The 25,853-nt window shown below is 39.9% G+C and overlaps 1 protein-coding gene across 9 annotated transcripts in view; it reads left to right on the top strand.

Annotated features, from left to right (window-relative positions):
- The window catches only part of LOC143035849 (shootin-1-like), an 841,540-nt gene that overhangs the window by 517,475 nt on the left and 298,212 nt on the right, over positions 1-25,853 (top strand). For all 9 annotated transcript variants that reach the window (XM_076202920.1, XM_076202921.1, XM_076202919.1 and 6 more), the window contains one exon: positions 13,579-13,786. In XM_076202920.1, coding sequence (XP_076059035.1) covers positions 13,579-13,786 — 208 coding nt within the window. The remainder of the gene's footprint in view (positions 1-13,578; positions 13,787-25,853) is intronic.

Here is a 25,853-nt window from a genome sequence, read left to right on the forward strand (position 1 = left end):
AAAAAGTATAATGAGAAATGGAGATTTGGGAATGGATGCTAAGAGGAGGTTATATGAAGGTTATATGGAGGTTATATGATTGTGCCAACAGCTCTATACGGGGCAGAAACATGGAACATAAGAGAGGAAGAGAGAAGGAGTTTTAATGTGTTTGAGATGAAATGTGTGATAGGGGTTATTAGGCTAGATAGAGTGAGAAATGAGGAGGTGAGGAGAAGAACAGGGGTGGAAAGGGTGCTGGGAGATAGGGTTTATGAAAGAGTATTAGGATGGTTTGGACACATGGAAAGAATGAGTGAAGAAAGATTAGTAAAAGAAGTATGGAAGGCAAAGGTGGAAGGAGTGAATATGAGGGGGCGTCTTAGAATGAGATGGATGGATGGGGTGAAAGGAGCATTACAAAAGAGAGGAATGTCTGTGGAGGAAGGATGGGAGAGGACAGAAGATAGGGGTGAATGGAGAAGGGTTGTGTATGGATGATGCTGTGATGCATGAGGGGGAGGGGGTGGGGGATGGGGGGTGAGGAAGTATGTATGAGAAAAAAAATTGACGCAGCCCGAAGGGATTTCTCCCCGTCTTCTCCTTTTCTGCATGAGGGTACGGAGAGGGGGGGGGGGGGCTCGCCGAATTTATGAAGAGGCCTTACTGTGGATGTACTGTGTCTTGCGACACTGCTTCTGACCCAAGGCAGTGGACAGGATGCAGGGATGACCCGTCATCCATGAGGTGCCAAGATAAAAGGGAGGGAGGACGGTAGAGGGGAGTGGAATATGTAGGGAATGGAATGGGTGGGAGTGGTTTCTATGTCTTTTTCTTTTTGGCTATCCCCCGTGTAAGGGGGATAGCCATGTATGTATGTACAACCGAATACACAGGATTCTTACGAACATTATGCATCTCGCTTCTAGTGTAATAATGTGTCTATTTAATGTCCCTAGCCCACCTGTAGAGAGGGGAATCTAGTGTTGAATCCTAATACATATAAACATTATTGACTACTTTCTCAATATTTTCCATAATTTCCAATTATATTTCAATGAATCACTTGACTTAAACCTACCTGTCGCAAGGGGGAATCTAATGTTGAATGGTTACTCCTCGCGTGATACCCGCCAGGTGTCCATGATTATGTTCGCATCCCTTGACGAAGGTCCCGTCTAACATTTCGTAATACAAGTCAAGGTTCCGCTACCTCGTTTCGTAATGGAACATCTATGTGTAAAAAAAAAAAAAAAAAAAAAAAAAAAAAAAAAAAAAAAAAAAAAAAAAAAAAAAAAAAAAAAAAAAAAAAAAAAAAAAAAAAAAAAAAAAAAAAAAAAAAAAACATCCAATGGAATCCTGAACTGGAGGGTGTGAAATTTTCTCTTCCTATATTGAAGATTCCAAATCGGTTCTTACATACGAACGTCCTCATGACGTAATGGAGGGATGGAGTGAGAGATGTAATGTCCCGAAATGCGTACTCGCGATTAGTCACGTAGATCTGAGAGAGAGAGAGAGAAGAATTGACACTAATCACATTAGCAGACAAATTACTGGAGGGAGCATTACAGGTAATGCAGAACATATTTGACGGGGCACATGCATGGGAGCAACACTGGCGCATTAAGACCAACGTGTCGAAATGCAAAGATGTATACTTCCACTGTAGCAAAACTAACAGGGCATTCACGAAGTTTTTTTTTAATATAAACAATACAAACATGCCAATAAAACTGCCCGTGTGCTGGGTAGCACACTAGACAGTGGCCTTACGTGAACCCCACATTTCAACAAGCAGGAAGCGAGGGACAAGGCTGATCTGGACAGGGTTGAACGCTTCAAAGCTGCAACACTACCCACAAAACGTCGATTGTACTTAGCTTTGGTCAGACCGTTACTGTAAAAGTCCCCGGGATCTAACCAGACGACATGCCCCACAAACAACTACTCCCGCCAGTCCGATTGATCATGGGTTCGCGATGGAGCGACGTCAGAATCTCTGAATCTCTACACCTAACTGCCAATATCCATCCACTTAACCAACACAAACATAAACTTCACTCGAGACATCTAGAAAGACTGCACGCTAGATATAAACACTTCATATGACACATCACACCTGGGCCTCACCGTACAGACATTTGCGCCTCTCCCCTTAGCGATACACACTAGAAATTATTTAAAACCAAGTGAATATCGCCCATCAGTATTTTCACTGTTACACGTAAGAAGTGAAATCAACCCACTTTTCGTAGGGAATATACACACACACTTTACACGAACAAAAAAACAAAAAAAAACGTCCATATGCACAAACACATACCCATGTATTTTTTTTTTTTTTTTTTTTTTTTTTTTTTTTTTTTTTTTTACTATTCACTTCATTTCTAAATTTTGTACTGCAGCTTCTCATTTCAGTCTACCTCTCACTAGAAAATTCCGTCTTTCTGCCTTTCTCTACAAATCTGTCTTCGATCATTTTCCTCGCTTTCGTTGGTTGATATGGATGCAAGTCTCGGTCCTCAAGTCTCCTGCCACATACGTTCTGAGCCGTGATCCAAATCTCAATAAATATCCCCTGAATGAGCTCAGTGACAATTTCACCCTTTTGTACACGACCATCATCTAAGTTTCTTACAGTCTTCCCTTCCTCTTCCACAAAAACCGATCCCGTAAAAGTGGGTGGTTTAATCTAGGTAATCCATAATCGACAGTATATTAAAAAAATGGGGGGAGGGAATCCAAGGGCAATTGTTTACCTACCCCTCCCGTATCTTCTTGGATTTACAGATACGATCTTGAGTTTCCTTCACTTTATTGGTTAATCTTAAGGAGAGTTCACTACACATTTCTACACACCTTTGCACAGTTTCCAGTATAGCATTATACATCGTTTTACACAGAGTTTGCAGTACACTATTGTACATGGTTTTACACAGAGTTTGCAGTACACCACTTTACACAGGGCACGTCTATCAGACCGACGCTCTTGGAGCTCTGCGCCGGGTTTTTGTTGCCGGAAGTGGCTAATCAGCAAAGTTTTGAGGTGCGTTTTATCCTTTTGTTTAATAATTCCACCTTGAAAGTCCGTCGCCCCACATGGCTGGGGCAACCCACTAATTACCTACTATATTTTTTGTACAAGTCGTAATATATACATATCCAGGGGGGTGGCTCGTTAATATGTAATGTTTCCGTGTGTTATGTGGGTCGTGTCTAATGGCATCCATTATGTGTGTGTGTTCGTGAGTGCGTGTGTGGGCGCCCGGGGAGGTGCGCTCGGCTGGTAAAATGCAGACTCAGCGATTTGAGCGGATATGGTAGGCGCCAGAGAGTCTGGTTGGTGATTGTGACATCGTTCACAATGCGTGGGAAATGGTGGTGATGTAGGTGGTGTATACATATCGCCCTCCCCCTGGGGTTAGGTGGCTCCCGGTACCTAATGTTACATGGTTAACAAGGTATTGATACATATATACTATTATATAGTTATATAGTCAGAGACACAAAATCTTTGGGTGGTTATATGTGGAGAAGGGGGGGGGTGATGTTGAGGTGATTATGAGGTCCCAAGAGGGTACATTGAACTAGAAGCATGGGTATGCGATGTTGTGTCTCTGAATAGGGAATAAGGTTGTGTCTCACCAACATTACATATATTTTCAACTATTACATGAAAGTTTATACGATACTTCACGTATCACTGTTTGTAAGTCATATTTTCAACTATCACACAAGAGTTTATATGACATTTCACATATCACTGTTTGTAAGTCATATTCTATGTTTTCTGGGAAACTCTTATCTACGAGTTTGTATGAGTATATATATGTCACTATAAGATATTGGTGAGACACAAGATATAACTTAAGCTAGCTTTACAGCAATTTGGGAAAAGGAGAAGAAAAAAAAACCTGTTTCAAAGACTTATTTCATGCAAAAGTATTTTGTTAGTATCACTAGTACAAAGATGATGATTAAGATTGAGAGGGCAGTGGAGGCATAGGGTAAAATTTTATAGTGTAGATCTAATGAGTCCATATCAAGAGTAGTTGATTTATTTAGGAGACGTACCATGTCTATCTTACTTGGGAGGATGGTATCGGGGATCTTAGGGAGGGGTGGAAGCGTTAGTTGGGTTATGGGACCTAGATCGTGGGTGGTGTTGAGAGTGCCTTGGTAATGGAGTTTGTTGGGGAGGAGCATTGAGTCCATCATATAGATGTGGCAGGTGTCTGGTAGAGTGATAGAGCCGTTGATCTTATGATGGGAGGGTGGTTTGTGTAGGCATATTACGGATACTAATGTGGGGTGGGGAAGAAATATGAACTGTTTATGTCCTACGTGGGTGTGGTGTATTTGAGTGTTGTCTGAAAAGCGAAAATCACATGTCTCGGAAAAATTGACTTTGGGTGTTGTGAGTTCTGAGAGGCAAGGTTGAGACTTAGTTAATTGGAAATGGAAGGGGTAAGCTGGACAGATATGGAAGTTGGGTCGTGCTATCTTGCAAGCTGCCATGGTTTCCGGTGAGGTCAGTGAAATCCACTGGCCGTTTGTTGATTTTAGGATGGTGGAGGTTGGTAGGTTGAGGGTCATTGTGCGGTTTTGATAAGGGTAGGGGAAGGGATAAATTTTCCAAAGGGAGAATCTCTTGATCGGGTCCATAGATATGTTGATAAGAATAAATTCTTGAAAGATAGTTGATGCTAGGATGGGGTAGTAGTAATGTATTTCATTCTGGAGGAAGAAGGGGGTGAGTTTCAATGTATTGTGAGCTTGTCGTAATGTTTGAGTAAGTTGGGTTGGAGTGATCATTTGAGAGTTGACTATACCTGCGTGGGCGTTCCAAATATCTCTCTGGATAAGATTACTGTGATTCAGTAATCTGTCTAGTTGTTTGTCTAGTTCATTTAGGTGGTGAAGGAAGAAAAGGGCTATTTGTGAATTGGCAATCTTAGATAACTGGGAAGTTGTGAATGCTGTGAGGTGATTGATCTTTTCAATTACTGAATTTATTGAGGTGGCGAGGAGATCGATGTTTTTAGAGTTTAGATTTATGATTTTACCCTGTTTGTGTAGTACCTCTGTTATATTTCCTATGTGTGAGTGGACTGTTTGTACGTCTTGTTCAGTTGCAGTCCCGAACAGGGATTTAGAGATGATTCCCATGAAGTCGAATAAACCGCGTTTGATTCTACTGTTCTTTGGGTCTTCATATTCTGGGTTGGGGAGGTGGTATATTGTGTATTTGATTGTGTTCATTTTTTCGTATAAAGCGTTGACGTTGTAGTACAGTGTCATTGAGATTTCGTAGTTTTGATCTGTGGTATTGGGTATTTGGGTGGAGATTTGTTGCTCTATTTGTAATAAGTTTTTGTGGATTTTTATGAGGGGTCTTATCAACAGTTCAGGTGAAATCCTTAGTTTTACCATTATGGAATCCTCTACGCATGCGGTGGTGCCATGGTTGTTGACGATTGCTCCTGGTATCAGTATGGGGGTGGAGAGGGAGAGGTGGACGAGAAGGGGTAGCAGAAGTATGGGAGGCATCCTGTGGATGAAGGTTATGTTTTAGTGAATGAGGATATGTCTATCTGACTCTCGCTAAGGTTATAGTGGTCGGAAGGAAGTAGAGAAGTTTTGATAGATATGCGGAAGGGAGTTCTTATTGTAAATTGGCCATTTTAACCTCCACTGAGGGATGCATGACGTCCTGCAACTTCAGGGGCGAGAGATAGAGTGCATGTTTAGTTGCGTCGACGTAGTGTCATGTGATGGGACTTGCGCTTGGGTGAGTTATGTGTTAGTGCGGTAGGTGAGTTGTAGTTGGGAGGTGGGGTTGGGTCGAGGTTAAGTTTAACTTTTCTCAACTTCTCTCCGTGTATGGTTACGGTTGTGTGATCGGAAGGGTCCGTTAACAGGAAAACATTGTTGGGGAGTGAGGTTGTGACTGTGAAGGGGCCTAAGAACTTGGGTTTGAGTTTGTTAGATCTATTAGAGTCTCTGACCATGACTGTGTCTGCAAGTGTTATGCTAAGTGGAGATGATCGTTTGTGTTGTTTTGTTTTTGTTCTTTCTTGAGCTACTTTGAGGTTTTCTCTGACTTGTTTGTATATACTTTGCATGCCTCTTTTTAGGCATTGGGTAAGGTTATCTAGGTTGTATAAGGGGGGTGGTGGTTGGTTGAATATTTGGTAGGGTAGGCGCATTCTTTGGCCAAAAATGATCTCATGGGGGGACATCTTTGTTGCGGAGTTGACTGTGCTATTGATACTAGCTTGTACCTGGGGTAGCCAATCTTCCCAACTATCCGAAAGATCGTTGGCCAAAGGTCTGAGGATTTCAAGCACTTTTCTATTTGTTCGTTCCACAAGTCCATTCCCTTGTGGATGGTAGGCAGTGGCGAAGGTTTGATTTATGTTATATAAATGTGCTATTTCGCGCATTACCTGGTTCTTGAACTCTGAACCATTGTCAGACAGCATTCGCCTGGGGATGTTGTATCTACAGAATATGTTGTTAACCAATGCTTTGGCCACAGTCTCTGCTGTTTTGTCCTGTAGTGGAACTAGGATTGTGTACTTTGACAGATAGTCGACTGCCGTGAGTACATAATTGGAACGTTGATGGCTCGTTGGCATTTTAAGTAGGTCAATGCCAAGTGTTTCCCATGGTTCAGCAGGGAGTGGAATGTCTTTGATATTGAGTTGTTTTGGGTCAGGTCCTCTGAATTGGTTGCAAGTCACACAATTATGTATGTGCGTGGTTATGTCTTTTTTCATATTGATCCAGAAGAAAGAATGCCTAGCAGTATTCAGTGTCTTATCCCTGCCCGAGTGGCCTCCCATTGCGCTGTCGTGCAATATGTGTAGGACCTTGGGAACTTGGGCTTTGGGGATGACAGTAACTTCTCTGTCGTTAGTGGTTCTCCTTATGATTCCGTCGACCAGTTTGAGTTCCTCTATAGGGACAGGTGGTCGGGGCTGTAAGGGTGTTCTTGAAAGTAGATGTTGTTTTACTTTAGACCATGTCGGGTCTTTGTCTGTTTCTTCTCTAAGGTCTTGCATAGGAATACAGGTTGTTTTTGTTAAGGTGGATATGTGGATTTGTCTGCTTAGTGAGTCGGCTACTACGTTAGCCTTTCCAGCTAGGTATGTTACTTTTGGATCAAAGTCCAATAAGGTGGTTTTCCACCTAGCAATTCTGCCATGTAAGTCTTTAGAGTTAAAGAGGTAGACTAGGGGTTGGTGGTCTGTAAAAATATTTATCTTATAGCCTAGTATAAAATATTTGAAATGTTTCAAGCCCCATATCAATGCAAGTCCTTCTTTGTGGGTAGTTGAATAGTTACTTTCAGGCTTATTCAGTACTCTACTTGCGTAGGCTATGGGGTGCTCTTTCCCGTTTTCACCTTTCTGTTGTAAGACTGCGCCTATTCCTTTAGAGGAGGCGTCGGTGTATAGAAGGAATTCTTTCTTCATGTCAGGAAAGGCTAGGACAGGGGCTGTGGTAAGAGCATGTTTAAGTGTGTCGAAGCTTTGCTGTTCTGCTTCAGACCATTTAAAGGTCTCGCCTTTCCTTGTGAATTTGGTGAGAGGGGATGCTATGTGTGCAAAATTTCTTATGAAGTGTCTATAGTATGATGCTAGTCCTACGAAACTTCTTGTTTCATCTGCGTTTCTGGGGGTTGGGAAATTGGTTATTGTGTTTACTTTATCTGGGGTGGTATGGATGCCTGTGGCGTCTACCTTATGGCCTAGGAAGGTGAGTTCCGTCTGTAGGAATTTGCACTTTCCTAGTTGGATTTTCAGTCCGGTGTTTTTTAGTCTTTTTAGGACAATCTCTATTACATGGAGGTGGTCAGTTTGTGTGGGACTATAGATGATGGGGTCGTCTAAGTAGACGAATAATGAGATTCCTATCATGTCGCTGAAAATGCGAGTCATTAATCTCTGTTGGGTTGAGGGGGCATTCTTAAGGCCAAAGGGCATACGCTCGAAGTGGAAATGTCCCTTATCAGTGGAGAATGCAGTTACGGGTTTTGATTCCTCTGTCAGTTCCACCTGCCAGAAGGCTGACTTAAGGTCAATTGTGGAAAAAACAGTGTTTCCGTTACCTATAGCTTGTAAGACATCTTGCATGGCGGGTAGTGGGTGTGGGTCAGATTGAGTTAGGTTATTGATTTTCCTAAAGTCAACAACAGGGCGTAAGGTTCCGTCTTTCTTAGGGACTAGGAAGAGGGGACTGTTCCACGGACTGTCCGAGTGAGAAATTACACCTTGGTGTAACATCTCGTGCACACTGTTGTTGACTTGTGTTTTCCTACTGTGGGGTATGCGGTAAGCGGGGGTGTATGAGGGGGGGTGGTGTTGGGGGGAATTTGGATGTGATGTTTGATTATATCACATTTGCCTAAGGGTTCGCCTTCTAAGGCGATAGCTGATCTATTCCTTTGTAGGATGTATTGTAGTTTGTCACGCATATCTCCGTTGGCTGATGTTGTGATTTGGTTGGGGTGGATAGGGGTGAGGGTTTGTGTTTGTCTTACAGTGTTGATGTGTTGAGGGAGTGGTTCCTGGATTGGGGAATTATGGAGATGGACTAAACAAATGTATGTGTTCTCTTTAATTTTGCGGTGTTGGTCTGAGAGATTCGTTAACATAGCTAGGGTGTGTTTATTTTCTGACACTACATCCCATGAAGATTCTAGGGTTATGTTATTTATTCTTGACGTATCTGGGTCAATTATGACATCCTGATGTTCTATTGCTCCGGGTATGTATAGTGGAACTGTTATTGAATGTCTAGGGGGTATGATGACTGTGTTAGACATCAGTGCTTTTGAGGTGACATAAGGTGGTGGACGGAATGAGTAGCTCTTAGTTGGAGAGGGTTTATTTAAGCTAGATAGATATGAAAGAGGTTGTGTGTCTGGGTCGGGTGTTTCAGGAAGTGTTGACTCATTACTTTCATCTCGGAAGGAGATTTTGTTGGTATCTAAGTTGATGATGGACTTCCAGTCTCGTAGGGACTTTAAACCTATTATACCTTGTTGGTCGAGACTCCATTCATCAGCTAAGTGGAAGGATGTGAAGCCTACCTGGGAATTGTTTACTTCTATATTTATATCAATCATATCATGAAGTGATATGGTTGATCCTTCTATCAGTAGGCCTTCCGTATTTGAATACTGAATTTGGGGTGGGTCATTTAGTGCTTCATAGAGCTCTGGGAGATGAGGTTCAGGTTTGTTCCTGTATTAACCATCATGTCAACAGTAATTTGATCTAATGTCACCTTTAGGGTGATATAGTTGTGTGGTGTGTCGGACGTTCCTATGGTGGTCTGGTGCGTGAGGCTGGTGCACGTTCCCCCAATCGGTGTTGAGTTGTATGTGTTGTGTGGGAGGAGGGTGTTTGTCGAGGTGCGGTAACTTGTTTGTTTGTTCTCTGATGAGGTTGTGGTTGTGATTTTTGTTGAGAACATTCCTCGTTGGAGTGAGTTGTGGTTTTGTGTAGGTTGCAGTATTTGCCTGGCCGTGTTGGTTTTGACATGTTGGGGGGTCTGGGGGGGGGCGTGAGTTGTTTGATTTGTTGTTGAGCTCTACATTGGGAATCTGTGTGGGAGGTAGTACCATGAACTGAGCAAGGGGTAGCGCGGTGTTGTGCCTGCGGGTGTTGGTATTGCTGCGCTCTACATTGAGAATCCGTGTGGGAAGTAGTTCCATGAACTGAGCAAGGGGTAGTGTGGTGTTGTGTCTGCGGGTGTTGGTATTGCTGCGTTCTACATTGAGAATCCGTGTGGGAAGTAGTTCCATGAACTGAGCAAGGGGTAGTGTGGTGTTGTGCTTGCATTTGTTGTTTCTGTATGCAGTCTCTGGTGTTGTGACTTGTTGAAAGATGGTAGGAACACCAGTTAGATGGTTGCGCTGTATTGGAGCTAGGGGGCTGGTGTGACTGAAGGCTATTTAGTCTAGCAAAATGGTGCTGGTCAGAGAGGGAGATGTTGCAAGCTTGGTTATGTCTAATATGTATGTGTAAGCTAATGGGTTTCTAGTGTTTAAATCCCTTTTTGTGGCTTCTCTTTGACACTTTGGTGGGAGTTGGGAAAGATAAAGGCCTATCTCCAGGAATGTGTATAGGTTTTCTAATGTCACTGCCTTTTTTCCTGTAATGGTTGTACAGATCCAAGGGCTGTTATTTGCTAGATTTTCCCTAATTTCCTTGATTGCGTTGGCCACATTGTCTTTGATGTTAGTCTGTTTTTGAGTTCTAGTATTATTTAGAAATGTGAGGAGAAAGTTAATGTTGTTTGCTTGTTTGCTCTGAAAGACATTTAACAGATGCTGCTTATAATCGCTATATGCGATCCCTGTGGCTATCAGACTGTCTAGCATCCGAGCGGTAGCTCGGTGCTCATCTGATGCTTCTATTTTCTGGCGGCATAGATTTATCTTATCTAAGTCAGAGTAGTTTGGATTTTTAGAAAAGAAAAGGTCACATGCCGTCAGGAAGTCAGTGATGGAGAGTCCGCTAGCTTGAGAGAAGGTGGGGATTACGGTTAGAGGGGTAATGGTTTGGTAATTATTGATTGCTGTAGGTTGGAGTTGTGGGTGAGGATGTTGCAATGGGGTTGGGGCAAGGTTAGGTGCTGGGTAGGGATGTTGGGTGAAGGCTGTTGGACTTGACGGGAAGTTGGGAGAAGGGAAGGCTAAGTTCTCGTATGCATGGGTTGTGGGATTTAGGGATTGTTGCTGGGGGTCTACACGAGGGGCAACTTGGGTGTGCGGTGAGGTGTGGGGGGTCGTTGTTGAGGGTCTACATAAGGGGGAATTTGGGGTTGCGGTGAGGTGTGGGGGGGTCGTTGTTGAGGGTCTAGTTGAAGGGTAACTTGAACTTTTGGTGTGGAGTGGGGGAGGGGGATGGGGAGTTGTTGTAGTTGGGTTGGGTTAAAAGGGTCTTCCTGTGAGTGGTCATGGTGAAATGGGGGGTTGTCAATGTTATCCTCAGGAATTATTTAAGAATCTGCCTTAGTTGTGGCATGGTCTGAGTCATGGGAGGGTTTTTCTTCTTAGAGGCAGAAAGAAATACATCAATTAAATTTCTGACCTTGGCTCTCGTTCCTGTAGCCATGTTAGTGTCTAACTAGAGATGCATGTATTACTTAACAGGTATAGTAAGTAGTTAGGTGAGATGGGAGTTCTAAGTTGAAATATTTAAAAAAAAAAAAAAAATGGTATGTCTTACCTAAGAGGTAGTGTGTTCTAGTTAGATAAGAGGGGGGGGGTATAGGGCGTCAATGGGTATACAATGGGAATATACAAGAAGGTGCATATAACAATATGATAAAAGTAAGACAAAAAGGTATATATAGCAATATAATTATATAAGTTATTGTAAAAGTTGAAAAGATATAAAATATAAATGGGTATACAATGGGGATATACAAGAAGGTGCATATAACAATATGATAATAGTATGACAAAAAGGTATATATATAGCAATATAATTAGATAAATTATTGTAAAAGTTGAAAAGATATAAAATATAAATGGGTATACAATGGGATATATAATATGGGTTTGTAGTAGTAATTGGATAAGATTATAAAAAAAGGTACATATAATAATATAACTATATAAGTTATTGTAAAAGTTGAAAAGATATTAAATGTAAATGGGTATACAATGAGATATATAATATGGGTTTGTAATAATAAGGTGGTGGAAATATAACAAAAAGGGTATATATATCAATATAACTATATAAATTATTGTAAAAGTTGAAAAGGTATTAAATGTAAATAATAAATTGGGAAAATACAAGGTAAGGTTATGTAAAAGGAAATTGTATTATAATTATGGATTGGTAACAATTAATAATATATAAAATGATACTTAAATATTAGTGAATATGTACTTAGTAAGGAGGAAAAAAATTATCACTAAGTAGTTATTATAGTACTATGTTACGTAGTGACTAATCTCTTAACTTAATTATTTGCAAAGATAAGTGAGTGGTTATCTTAGTGATGTTACAAAAAAAATTAATATAATGATATTTGTTTCGTTTAAGTTGAATGTATTGTTATTTTAAAAGAAAGTTAGAATGAATCGTAAAATATACATAAATGTATAAACATTGGGATACCTTGGAAAGGCCTGACTGAATTTGGATGTATGGACGTACGCGCAGCTACCGTCAGGTGCGGCTGTCGCATCCCGTAGACTGTTAGTTGCCAGACGTAGGAATCTTGGTCGAAGTTCAGTGTGGGTCGTGGATGAAATATATTTTGATGGATTGGTGCTATTTTTTCCTTATTTGGTTTGTTGGGGTTGGTACTCGAAGTATGGGGAAATGATGCTCGCATGGAATGGAAAAGAAAAGCGAGTATCAGGGGGGGTTTTGGTGGGTAGGTGAGGATTATCAATATTATCAAGTATTGTAAGGGGTTGATATATTATTTACCTTGTTTAGAAGTGGTTAGGTAATTTGGAGTCGGTGATGACGATGCCCGTGACAGTGTAGAGTGTACTGCGGTGTCGATGAGATGTCAAAGGTAGGCGATGTCAGCTCGCGGCCGAGATCCGTGCTGCTCGACGGTGGTCTGCTATTTCCGAATGGTAGGCGTGGCTTGAATGGCTGAAGATTTTATTCGGCCTTCTGTGGTAGGCACGAGTGTAACCAGTGTTTCTTGGTATAAAGTAGGCTTGTATCTTCGGAGGTTGGAATAGAGCACCGCTCGCCAGTTGGATTGGTTGTGTAACCTTGGTCGTATGGCTGAGGACGGCGTTTCTATTCAGAGCGTGGGAGCACCGCTGCCGCCAGTATATAGGCCCTTCCCGTATCTTCTTGGATTTACAGATACGATCTTGAGTTTCCTTCACTTTGTTGGTTAATCTTAAGGAGAGTTCACTACACATTTCTACACACCTTTGCACAGAGTTTCCAGTATAGCATTATACATCGTTTTACACAGAGTTTGCAGTACACTATTGTACATGGTTTTACACAGAGTTTGCAGTACACCACATTACACAGGGCACGTCTATCAGACCGACGCTCTTGGAGCTCTGCGCCGGGTTTTTGTTGCCGGAAGTGGCTAATCAGCAAAGTTTTGAGGTGCGTTTTATCCTTTTGTTTAATAATTCCACCTTGAAAGTCCACATGGCTGGGGTAACCCACTAATTACCTACTATATTTTTTGTACAAGTCGTAATATATACATATCCAGGGGGGTGGCTCGTTAATATGTAATGTTTCTGTGTGTTATGTGGGTCGTGTCTAATGGCATCCATTATGTGTGTGTGTTCGTGAGTGCGTGTGTGGGCGCCCGGGGAGGTGCGCTCGGCTGGTAAAATGCAGACTCAGCGATTTGAGCGGATATGGTAGGCGCCAGAGAGTCTGGTTGGTGATTGTGACATCGTCCACAATGCCTGGGAAATGGTGGTGATGTAGGTGGTGTATACACAATAGAATAATATTTGAATCTAAGTACTAAATGTATATCATTCTAGGGGCAAGTCAAATAAAGAAGAACATTTCATACATTTAGACAGTTAATCATAAGATCCTAACCTATATTTTATTTTAATAGTGGTACCATGAGAACAAAAACTTGCGGCGTGATGCAGCATCCCTAAAACGCCAGAGTGCCGTCATTCTTCAGCGGGTGATTGATGCTGTCCCATCCTTCGACATCACTGAACTTGGTGACCTAGCAGACATTGACAGGAACTCACTGCCCAAGGAGTTGCAGCAGCAGCATGAACAGGAGGTCAAGAAATTAATGGACAAAATATCTGGTAAATTCACATCTTTCTGTATGTCTATCTATATACAAAAAAAAAAAAAAAATCCTCATTCCTCTATTCCTTGCTCTATGTGACCTTGAATACAAAAACGATCAACCTCTTCTAGCCTCTCTCCTTTAAGACTTACCTCCAAGACAATGACACCTTCTGCCCACATTTACTTTCAATTTCCTCCTATCACATACCTTCCCAAACTCCATCACTAACTGCCTTAGATTCTCCTCACGTACGAGTGTCATCAGCAAACAAAAACTGACTCACTTTCTATTTCCCTCTAGTCTCACTACCTCCAATCCCCCGCCTGTAACCCACAGTGATGCAGTGTCTTACTTGCATGCACTTACTGTGCGTAGAGACAACAAAAAGAGAAGGACGGCCCCTCCCCTCCTAGAAAGGACACTGGACTCTAGGAAACCCGGCAAGGACGCCAAATGGACACAAGATTCCCCAACTCCTCAAGGAGGTGCAGCCCTGAGAGGCCAGCACCTGGTCTGTGGACTGGATCAAAGAATCATTCTTTATACTCTCACACAGAACTCCCACCTATCACTCTTTCCTATATCCCTGTTTATTTATTTATTTATTTATTTATTTATTTATTCATTTACTTATTTATTCATTTATTTTATTTTATTTTTTACACAAGGTCAGTACACTGGCACCTGCCCTCCTACTTCTCCATTTAGCCGCAACATAGAAACCAACCCGGGCCCTTACACTTGCCGCACATGTACTAAACCCATAAACTTAATATATACAACATTTGCAAACACAAACAAATACACAAAGAACTGGAGCTGTAACCAACACATGGCAACACTCACACCAATGAACATACTATTACACAAGCACACCTTAAACATACTATATGTAAACATAAATGGACTCACAAACACACAGAACTGCTCCATTTCCTATACAAACACAACCTACGTATAGAACTTATACAAGAAACAAGTCTGACACCACAAATAACAAGATCCCCATTCACAGATTACAAAACAATAAAGCTGCGTTTCCATTAATCAAATCGAATTGATTCGATTCATGAAGAATAAACACGATTCATGAATCGTGTCGATTCGCCACACTAGTTTCAATGTAACCGTTTACACTTTACACCAAGCGAATCAGCATGATTTGAATTGACTCGATTCGCCTGGTGTAAACGGTTACATTGAAACTAGTGAGGCGAATCAACACGATTCATGAATCGTGTTGATTCTTCATGAATTGAATCTATTCGATTCACTTGGTATAAACGCACCCTAAGAGAAGACAACATAAGACACAAAGGCTGAATCAACACTAATACACAACAGCATACCCTTATCTAACAAAACAAAATATATTAGATAATCAATCAGACACCATCACTGAAATAATCACAAAAAAAAAACATCTTACACTATCACAAACATGTACTGTATATACCACCAACTACATCAACCCCCACGAGGCTTCATCCCAAAACTCCAACTGTTCAACTATTCAACGTTATGCTGTTAGGTAATCTGAATGCACACCATCCAGTCTGGCTTAACATATAAACAACAGGCCATAAAGGATTTTTTTTAACAACTCCCAATCTAAACATAATCAATCCCAGCAAGTACCCCACAAGACTACCTCTCCAATACAATCAACAACCACCACCCCGTGACGTAAATGTGTTCACCCTCCATATAAGCACAAACTACATGGTAAACCATTCCAGATCTATCACCTAATCACTTCCCAATAAATATTACCATTGAACTGGTTGATTTAAAAATGGGATTAACTTTGATTTCACTAAGATCCCTAACTCAGCAGGACATATGATCATGCCTTCTTTTCTCATAGTTGCAAATGCTATCAATAAACCGCCTGGGAAAACAGATTCTTCTACAATTATCACTGGAATATGCAAGTGCTCATTTCTATACAAAATTATATCTACTTCTATTTTACTTGATGTTTTTAACTGACTTCCTGTTACTCCTTGCAATGAATAATGTATTGGTTCCAAGACTTTCACTCCCGGTTTCAAACTTTGCTTAGGCTATAACATTAAACTTCAGATCCCGTATCAATAAATATTTGAATAGGTTTATTGAAAACTCGAACCGCAATAAGGGGTCCTACAGAAGTACTTCCAATTGTTATACAGTAGTCAATTTACAATTGTCTTTGGCGTTGGTGTTTTCCTCCACCCTTTTATCACTCTTGTCCCTAACACAGTAATGTCTACTTGTATTTCTATGGTTAGCTCTGAAGTGTTGTTTTATTTTATGTCTGGAGGTTTTCCTCTTGTTTCTGGGTGAATACGAAAATTTGGCATTGTTCTACAATCCTGTGTTCTATGTCCTACTCTCTGGTGATACAAACAGAAAGGTGGGTTTCTATAATGATACTCATCATGACCCTTACATTTGTAGTTCCTATAAATAGTCTCGCGCTTTATGCCCCCATTGATTACAATTGTAACATTCAAATGTAGCATTAGTTGAAGCGCCTCTAACTCTAAGTTCAGATCCCCTGTTTCTGTAATCACTCCTAGAGTTATTTCCTCTGCTTTTGCATTCCCACTATCATGGCATATGGACTAATTGCATTATATTTACAATAACCTTATAGAAGGTAATCAATCACCCCTAAATCCATGGTTTCTTTGAGATTTTTATACAACTTTTTTGCAGTTATCTCATCACAATCAAAGGATTACAAAGGCAGAGCATGCCGACAGGAGACCTTTTGGTCCATATCTAGGTCGGATGCGAAAAAATCATAATAAATTAATCAATGAAAACTATAATAATGTAAATAACAAATAAAATACATAAATAGATGCATAGGTATAATTAAATAATAAACAAACAGGTAAATAGTAAATAATAATAAATTGTCATATAACTAATGATAAATGAGAATCAAATAGACAAATGATAACAAAACAAAAACAAATAATATAAAATAAGTTATAATCATTACAGCATCTTGCTTAGGTGTTTATCTAAATTATTCTTAAAGCTTCGAACTGAACTACATTGCACTACCAGTGCAGGAAGTTTATTCCATTCATTAACTACACGGTTGGCGAAGTTGTTTCTACCCACTTCCAAATTGAATCTATTTCCGGACAGTTTGAGACCATTGTTTCTTGTCTTATTCTTATCCAATGTGAAAATTTTGTCACTTTTGATGTTGTCAATTTCCTTTAGAATTTTAAAGACCTGTATCAAGTCACCTCTGAGTCTACGCTTTTTTAGGGAAAACAAATTCATATGTTTTAGTCGGTTTTCGTATGATTTATTTTTGATATTTGGAATCAGTTTTGTGGCTCGCCGTTGTATTTTTTCCAGTCTGTCAATGTCCTTAATGAGATTCGGTGACCATACGGAAACAGCGTATTCCAAATGTGAACGAACTAACGATTTATATAGCTTGTTAATGAGTGAAAGACTTTTGAAGTCAAAAGATCGCGCAAGCAATCCTAGAATCTTATTTGCCTTCTCAGAGGCTGAAATACGCTGCTTGGATGATTTGAAATCGTTACTGATAATTACGCCGAGATCTTTTTCACTATTCACTTTTGTTAACGAATTTCCAAACAACTTGTAATCGTACTTACTATTATTTTTACGTATGTGCATTGTGGATGTGCTGTGTCTTGCGACACTGCTTCTGACCCAGGGCAGTGGACAAGGTGCAGGGATGACCCGTCATTCAGGAGGTGCTAAGATAAGAGGGAGGGTGGAGGGGTGTGGAGTGTATTCAGGGATGGAATGGGTGGGAATGATTTTATGCCTATTTCTTTTTGGCTACTCCCCCTTGTAAGGGGGAAAAAGCCTTGGTATATGTATGTATGTATGTGCATTACCTTGCATTTACTTGTGTTGAATTTCATTAGCCACTTTTCAGACCATTGCTGTAATTTATCTAAATCTTCTTGAATATCTAATTGGTTAAAGTAATAATTTGCCATTCCGCACAGTTTTGTATCATCAGCAAATTTGAAAACAGTAGATTTTAGTCCATGGTCTACATCATTTATATATAATATGAATAGAAGTGGCCCAAGAACGGAACCCTGAGGAACTCCAACTGTAGCATTTTTCCATCTACAATTTTTTCCATTTAGGACAACTCTCTGTTTTCGATCGTTGAACCAATTACTAGTCCAACTTAATAGGCTACCACTTATTCCGTGTGAAGCTAATTTAGTAAGTAGTCTTTCGTGTTGGACGGTATCAAAAGCTTTTGCAAATTCTAGATATATTGAATCTATATTGTTTCTTTTGTCATAATTCGAGATAACTGTGTTGTAGAATTCGAGTAAGTTAGTCATGCAAAAACGTTTCCGTCTGAAACCATGCTGGCTATCATTGATCCAATGGTTACTTTCTAAATGATGTTCGATAGCATCTCTGATGATAGTTTCCATTATTTTTCCTACGATTGAAGTCAAACTTATAGGCCTATAGTTATTTGGTTTCTTTTTGTCACCTTTTTTGAATATGGGAGTAACGTTAGCTAGCTTCCATTCTCTTGGGACATCTCTGGATATGATGGATTTCTTGAAAATAATTTCTAATGGAACAACAATCTCATTTTTCATTTCCTTTAAGATTCTTGGATTCCAACCGTCAGGCCCTGGTGTTTTATTAACTTTGAGTTTCTCTATACACCTTTTAATTTTTTCTATTGTTATATTTACCGTAGTAAGTTTACCATAGACTTTTCACAGGTTTCAGTTTGGAGTTCACTTTGAGGTGTTTCGTTTACGAATATCGAGCTAAAATAATTGTTTAAAATATCACACATTCCTTCATTTGAATATTCAAGTTGACCGTCAGCAGATAATAGTGGACCAATGTGATTCCTAACAACCTTTTTATCTCTAATGTAACTATAGAATTCTTTGGGATTCTCTTTGAATTTATCAGCGATATTCATTTCGTATTGTCGTTTTCTTTTCTTTTTATTGTCTTTTTTAAATATCTCTGTATTGATATATAACTTTCATAGTCATTAGATGTACCCGAGCACTTATATTTCTTATAAGCCTGTCTCTTTTTAGCAATACTTTTTTCAGTTTCTTTGTCGAGCCACTTTGGGCGAGCTTGATTTGGGGAACGTCTGTCCTTAAAATGAATGTAAATATGAATTATCTTAGTGAGCGTATTTTGAAATATTTCCCACATCTGCCTCCCAGTCTGTAAGCTGAAGCTCCTGACATAGTCCTATGAACTGAGCTTTACTGAAATCGGGTATTTTAGAAACACAAGTATCTATTATATATATATATATGTATATATATATATATATATATATATATTTTTTTTAGTTTGAATCTAAGTTGTGATCGCTATTTGCAACAGTTTCACCGACTTCTACATCAGTTACCATGCCTTCGGGGCTAGTGATCAATAGATCTAGTAAGTTTCCATATCTTGTGGGCTCTTTTACATGCTGAATTAAGTAATTGTCACCAAGAAAATCAAGCGAATACCTATATGGCCATGTTCAAGTGTCATCCAATCAATGTCAGTAAAATTGAAATCACCCATTATCAATAAATCAGTATCCTGTCACTAGATATTTCTATCCAATCTGAATCCTTCAGCATAGAAATCATGCCCTTGGACCATGTGTCTAATTCTGCTCAATATTCTGTGTTTGATTAATTAGTTTTAGTTTTATTTATCATCCTGACCAAAGACCTGGTAGGATCCTAATCACACTTCGACTTAAAATGTTTATAGACTTTTTTATGATTTTCATATCTGGTTATATCTTCCATTTGCTGGAAATCTATTATAAGTCTAGCCCTAGCCTTCTCAGGATGTACATTTTCTTTTGAAATTTATTTTTTCTTTTTATTATTTGATATGTTTTTGTCACAATTAGGATATCTATTGAACATAGAAACCTGTTTATCCTTATCGTGTTTTCTTCCTTCGAAAACTTTGGAATGTTTGTTTGCGAGGTAATAACTTCATGACGTAAAGCACCCGTGGCCATACCTTCAGTTGTTCATGTTTATTTGAATCGACTGCTTGCTTTGTAGTCGTCCTCACATGTACGGCTCACCCACACACGTACACCAACCTTGTCTTGTGTCCCCCTCGTTCACTCCTTATACCAGCGTGCACTGCTGCTTGTAGTTCGTCCCCTCGTAATCAGCATGCACTACGTAGTTGCGTGTACTGCGTGGTGTGTGCACTGCCTGGTTGCGTGCACTGCGTGGCTGGATGCACTGCGTGGTTGCTTGCATTGCGTGGTTGTGTGCACTGCGTTGCTGCGTGCAATGCGTGGTTGCGTGCACTGCGTGGTCGTGTGCTCTGCGTGGTCCTGTAGTTGTTTGTAGTTTGATGCACCAGTCTTTTCACACACTCGTAACCGTATCTTGCACTAAGTCCTTTAGATGTAGTATTCTTTTGTAGCTTTGGTTTCGTCCCTAGTTGTCACCACTCTAAGCGCGCAACTTTCGCGCGCTTACTTTCATTTCGTACGACTCTTAAATTTTCACCATTGTTCGTTATATATCTTTAGTCTTCAATCGAGGTTGAATTAAACTCTTTATTCATTTTCTGTTTTTTCTTCTTCAAACTGGTACACTTACCTCTCTCTGTGTCACTCAAGGAATCCCCAGAGAAAACGCATGTTAGGTCCCAGGTAAGATCTGCAGTGACGTCATGATTTCTTTAGCCCAATGATCTTACACGTTATATTTAAGATCCTCCCCTAAGGGTGTGATCTTGCAATAGTAAACCAATTGAGTTTTCTCCTCCACCCTTTCTCCAATCAGATTCGTTGTTACAAGTCTGTATGCAATATTTTTTACTTAAGCAATCTTGAATCTCTGCATAACTTAGGTTACATCAGCAAAACATATACACGTCATAAAGGCTCCGGACCATTTTTATAACTCTAGGCGGAGAGCGAGTTTACGCAAACCTTCGCCTACGAACTGTGGTGTTTACAAACAGCCGATCCATAAAAATGAAACCCTCATCATCTACCTCACTTTCTATCCACGTCTCTCTACCAGCCTCTTACAGTCGGTATAAGTGATGGTTGTCAATATATTTGTTTTCTTATTAGTTGTTACTATCATGTCACTGACGTGTGGGCCAAATATATGAATATCAAATATTAGCTGCAGAATTTTAGTGTTCTTTTCCAATGAAAGTTTTTGGTCTTGTGGTGGTGTTTTTTCGATCTATGGTTGTCTGGAGTGAGTATTATTATTTTTATGATTTCTGGGGTTAAACTTCCATTTTGTTATTTCTGAGCCATAATTCCAGTTTGTTCAAGTAGGCTTGGGCGTTTTTGCTGCTATTTTGTATAAATTGTGCTGGGTTATTATTGTCATGTCATTTGCACATGAGATAATTTTGGTATTTAGTTCTGATTTAGGAGCTGGTAGATCATTCATGAACAGTTTGAATAGTATAGGAGATGATATTGCACCTTGAGGGACTCCATTGTATAGTCTTTCTGTACCTGAGATATTGTATTGGGTTACTCTGCATTGTCTTTCTGCTATTAAGTTAATTAATCACTTCTTGTAATTGTTATGGATATATATATATATATATATATATGTATATATGTATATATATATATATATATATATATCAATTATCTTTTTGGATTGCTTTTGGGGACCTTGTCTAAAGTTTTGTTTATGTTTATTGCAACCACAACTGTTCTTTCTGGTAGGGCATTTTTATTTAGGCCTTCCAGAACTTTTTTGTGCTGGTGAAATTGCCTTCAGTGAAACCCTTTTGAATGGGGGAGGTAGGCGTTTCTGATTTTATTTTTGCTGCAACTAATCTTTCCATCAGCTTGGGTATTATGGATAGTAGTGAGATTGGCCTGTGTGAAGCAGGATTTTCTGGTGGTTTGTTTGGTTTAGATATTAATATTATATGATATAGTTTTCAAATGTTTGGGATATTGTTTAGCCAGTAGTTGAATTTTTCAGTCAAGGCTCTTATGCCAGTTTGGCCAAAGCGTTTGTAGTGGATGTTTGAGATCTTGATTGGTCTCTTTTTTTTATGCCCCTCCTGTGTCTTTACTTGAAAGTAGGGATAGCTTCATTGTCAAGTTTGGTTTGAAATGATTCTTTAATTATTTTCCTTTTTATAGTAGGCTAAGAGCTGGTTCTGAAGTATTTGTTGATGATGTTACATTGGTGTTTAGATAATGGTATTTTGTGTGCTTCATGGGTTGAATGGGGATTCAGTTTTGAAGTTTTTATTTTTCATTTATTTTATCTTATGTTATCATCATCATCATCATCATCATCACCATCATAATTATTATTATTATTATTATTATTATCTTTATTATCATTTTTATTATTGAATGCAAGGGTTGTGGGTCAGGGGTTGGAGATGTTTAAAGAAAATGGAGAAAAGTGGGAAATAAGCCAGTTGTTGTTTGCTGACGACACTGCGCTTGTAGCAGGATCAGAGGAGGGATTGAGGAAGTTAGTGACAGAGTTTGAGAAGGTGTGTGAAAGAAGGAAGCTGAAGATAAATGTGGGCAAAAGTAAGGTGATGAGATGTACAAGGGGAGAGAATGACATTAGGCTGGAAGTGAGTATTTAGGGAGAGAGACTAGAGGAAGTGGATAGTTTTAGATATTATGGTGCGAATGTGGCAGGAAAGGGAGGAGTGGGGGTGGAGGTAGAATGTAGATTGAGAGAAACGAGTAAATCTCTTGGTGGGTTAAAAAGTGTAATGAGAAATAGACATTTGGGAATGGATGCTAAGAGGAGGTTATATGAAGGAGTGATTGTGCTGACAGCACTGTACTGGGCAGAAACATGGAACATGAGAGAGGAAGAGAGAAGGAGTTTGAATGTGTTTGAGATGAAATGCCTGAGAAGTATGATAGGGGTTACTAGGCTAGATAGAGTGAGAAATGAGGTGGTAAAGAGTACAGGGGTGGAAAGGGAGTTAGAAGATAGGGTTTATGAAATAATATTAGGATGGTTTGGACACATGGAAAGAATGAGTGAAGAATGATTAGTAAAAGAGGTGTGGAAGGCAGAGGTGGAAAGAGTGCATATGAGGGGGCGTCCTAGGATGAGATGGATGGATGGGGTAAAAGGGGCATTACGAAAGAGAGGAATGTCTCTGTTGAGTAAGGACGGGAGAGGACAGAAGATAGGGGTGAATGGAGAAGGGATGTGTATGGATGATGCTGTGATACATGAGGGGGTGGGGGATGGGGGATGAGGGAGTATATATGAGAAATAAATTGACACAGCCCGAAGAAATTTCTCCCCGTCTTCTCCTTTTCTGCATGAGGGGATGGATAGGGGGGTCGCCAAATTAATGAAGTGGCCTTGCTGTGGATGTGCTGTGTCTTGCAACAGTGCTCCTGACCCAGGGCAGTGGACGGGATGCAGGGATGATACGTCATCCAGGTGCCATGATGTGAGGGAGGGAAGAGGAGGGGGGGAGTGGAGTATGTAGGGGATGGAATGGGTGGGAGTGGTTTCTATGCCTTTTTCTTTTTGGTATATGTAAGATGTATTATTATTATCATCATTATCATTATTGTATTATTATTATTATTATTGTTATTATTATTATTATTATTATTATTTTCCTGCCACATTTGCACCCAAGTATCTAAAACTATCCACTTCCTCCAGTCGCTCTCCCTTAATGCTCACTTCCAGTCTACTGCCACTTTCACCCCTTGTACATCTCATCACCTTACTTTTACCCACATTTATCTTTAGCTTTCTTCTATCACACACTCTCCCAAACTCTGTCACCAACTTCCTCAATCCCTCCTCCGATCCTGTTACAAGCGCAGTGTCGTCCGCAAACAACAACTGGCTCACCTCCCACTGTTCTCCATTTTCTTTAACCATCTCCAATCCCTGACCCACTACCCTTGCATTACCTTTCACACTACCCCATCCATGTATAAGTTGAACAGCCAGGGCCACATAACGCATCCTTGACGAAGTCCCACCTTTACCTCGAACCACTCACTCTCTCCATTTCTAATCCTGACACAAGCTCTACTACTCTCATAAAAACTCTTGACAGCTCCTAGAAGCTTTCCTCCTATCCCATATATGTGCATAACCTCCCACAGTGCCTTTCTGTCTACCCTATCGTAAGCCTTTTCTAGATCCATAAAAGCCCCAAAAAACATCTTTCCTCTTTCCTATAGCTTTCTCACATATTTTTCCTACCACAAAGATCTGATCTACACAACCTCTACCCGTCCTAAATCCACACTGTTCCTCACCAATTACTCCCTCTGTTCCTCTCCTAATCCTCTCAATCAAGATCCTCCCATAAGCCTTCCCAACTACACTTAACAAGCTAATCCCTCTGAAACTACTACTACCACAGGAAAAGGTGGAGTGAAGGTGGAGGTAGAATGTAGATTGAGAGAAGCGAGTAAATGCCTTGATGGATTAAAGAGTGTAATGAGGAATAGACATTTGGGAATGGATGCTAAGAGGAGACTGTATGAAGGAGTGATTGTGCCGACAACACTGTATGGGGCAGAAACATGGAACATAAGAGAGGAAGAGAGAAGGAGTTAGAATGTGTTTGAGATAAGGTGTCTGAGAAGTATGATGGGGGTTACTAGGCTAGATAGAGTGAGAAGTGAGGAGGTGAGGAGGAGAACGGGGGTGGAAAGGGAGTTGGGAGATAGGGTTGATGAAAGAGTATTAGGATGGTTTGGACACTTGGAAAGAATGAGTGAAGAAAGACTAGTAAAAGAGGTGTGGAAGGCAGATGTGAAGGGAGTGAACATGAAGGGACGTCCTAGGATGAGGTAGATGGATGGGGTGAAGGGGGCTTTGGGGAAGAGGGGAATGTCTGTTGAGGAAGGACGGGAGAGGACAGAAGACAGGGGTGAATGGAGAATGGTTGCATATGGATGATGTTGTGTTGCATGAGGTGGAATGGGCGGGGGGATGGGGGTGAGGTAGTATGTGTGAACAAAATTTGACGCAGCCCGAAGGGATTTCTCCCCGTCTTCTCCTTTTATGCATGGGGGGACGGAGAGGGGGGTCGCCGATTTAATGAAGCGGCCTTGCTGTGGATGTGCTGTGTCTTGCAACACTGCTTCTAACCCAGGGCAGTGGACAAGGTGCAGGGATGACCCATCATCCGGGAGGTGCTAAGATAAGGGAGGGTGGATGGGTGTGGAGTGTATTTAGGGATGGAATGGGTGGGAATGATTTTATGCCTTTTCCTTTTTTGGCTACCTCCCTTGTAAGGGGGGAAAAGCCTTGGTATATGTATGTATGTATTATTATCATTATTATTATTGTTATTATCATTATTATTGTTATTACTATTATCATTATTATTATTACTATAATGATTATTACTATTATCATTATCATCATTATTAATATTAATTATCATTATTACTATTATTATTATCATTATTATTATCATCATCATCATTATTATTAATTATTATTATTATTTTACTGCTCTTCGTGGTTTTCCATTGTCAGTCTTTCCATATATTTTGTTTACTTTTCCTAGTTTTCTTTGTTATTAATTTTTGTAATGTTTTTGCTTAGTTCCTTTAGATTTTGTTTTTCTTGTTCTCTGAGGTTGTGTTTCTTTGTAAGTTTTTTTATGAGGTGTATCTCAGGTGTGAAGATGGGGGGTGAATTTCTTTCTGTACCCTTTGATTTATTTTTTTTATTTAATTGATTTTTATTTAATTTTTTTTTAACTTACAATCAGGATGATAGCTGCAATTCTTTACAGCTTTATCCAGGGATGAGAACTGGTCATTTCAAAGTGTTCTAACACTTTCTCAGTGTATTATAAATACCATTCTTGGCCGTGTATAAGAAACGCATTTTTATTTCCAAATGTATAAAAAAATTGTCTTGTGTCTGTATTACGGATGGGAAACCAAGACCCACAGGCTAGGAAGCTGGACGAGCATACTGGGTAAGTTTGCTAGGCTCAAAAATTGATACTGATGATAACATATTGAAAACAAGCCAAATTATTACAGTAATTTTTTTCGCCAATAATGAAATATTGAAAACAAG

The sequence above is a fragment of the Oratosquilla oratoria genome, chromosome 19 (genome assembly GCF_046742065.1).
Source record: "Oratosquilla oratoria isolate Oo_2021 chromosome 19, ASM4674206v1, whole genome shotgun sequence".
Classification (NCBI taxonomy): Eukaryota; Metazoa; Arthropoda; class Malacostraca; order Stomatopoda; family Squillidae; genus Oratosquilla; species Oratosquilla oratoria.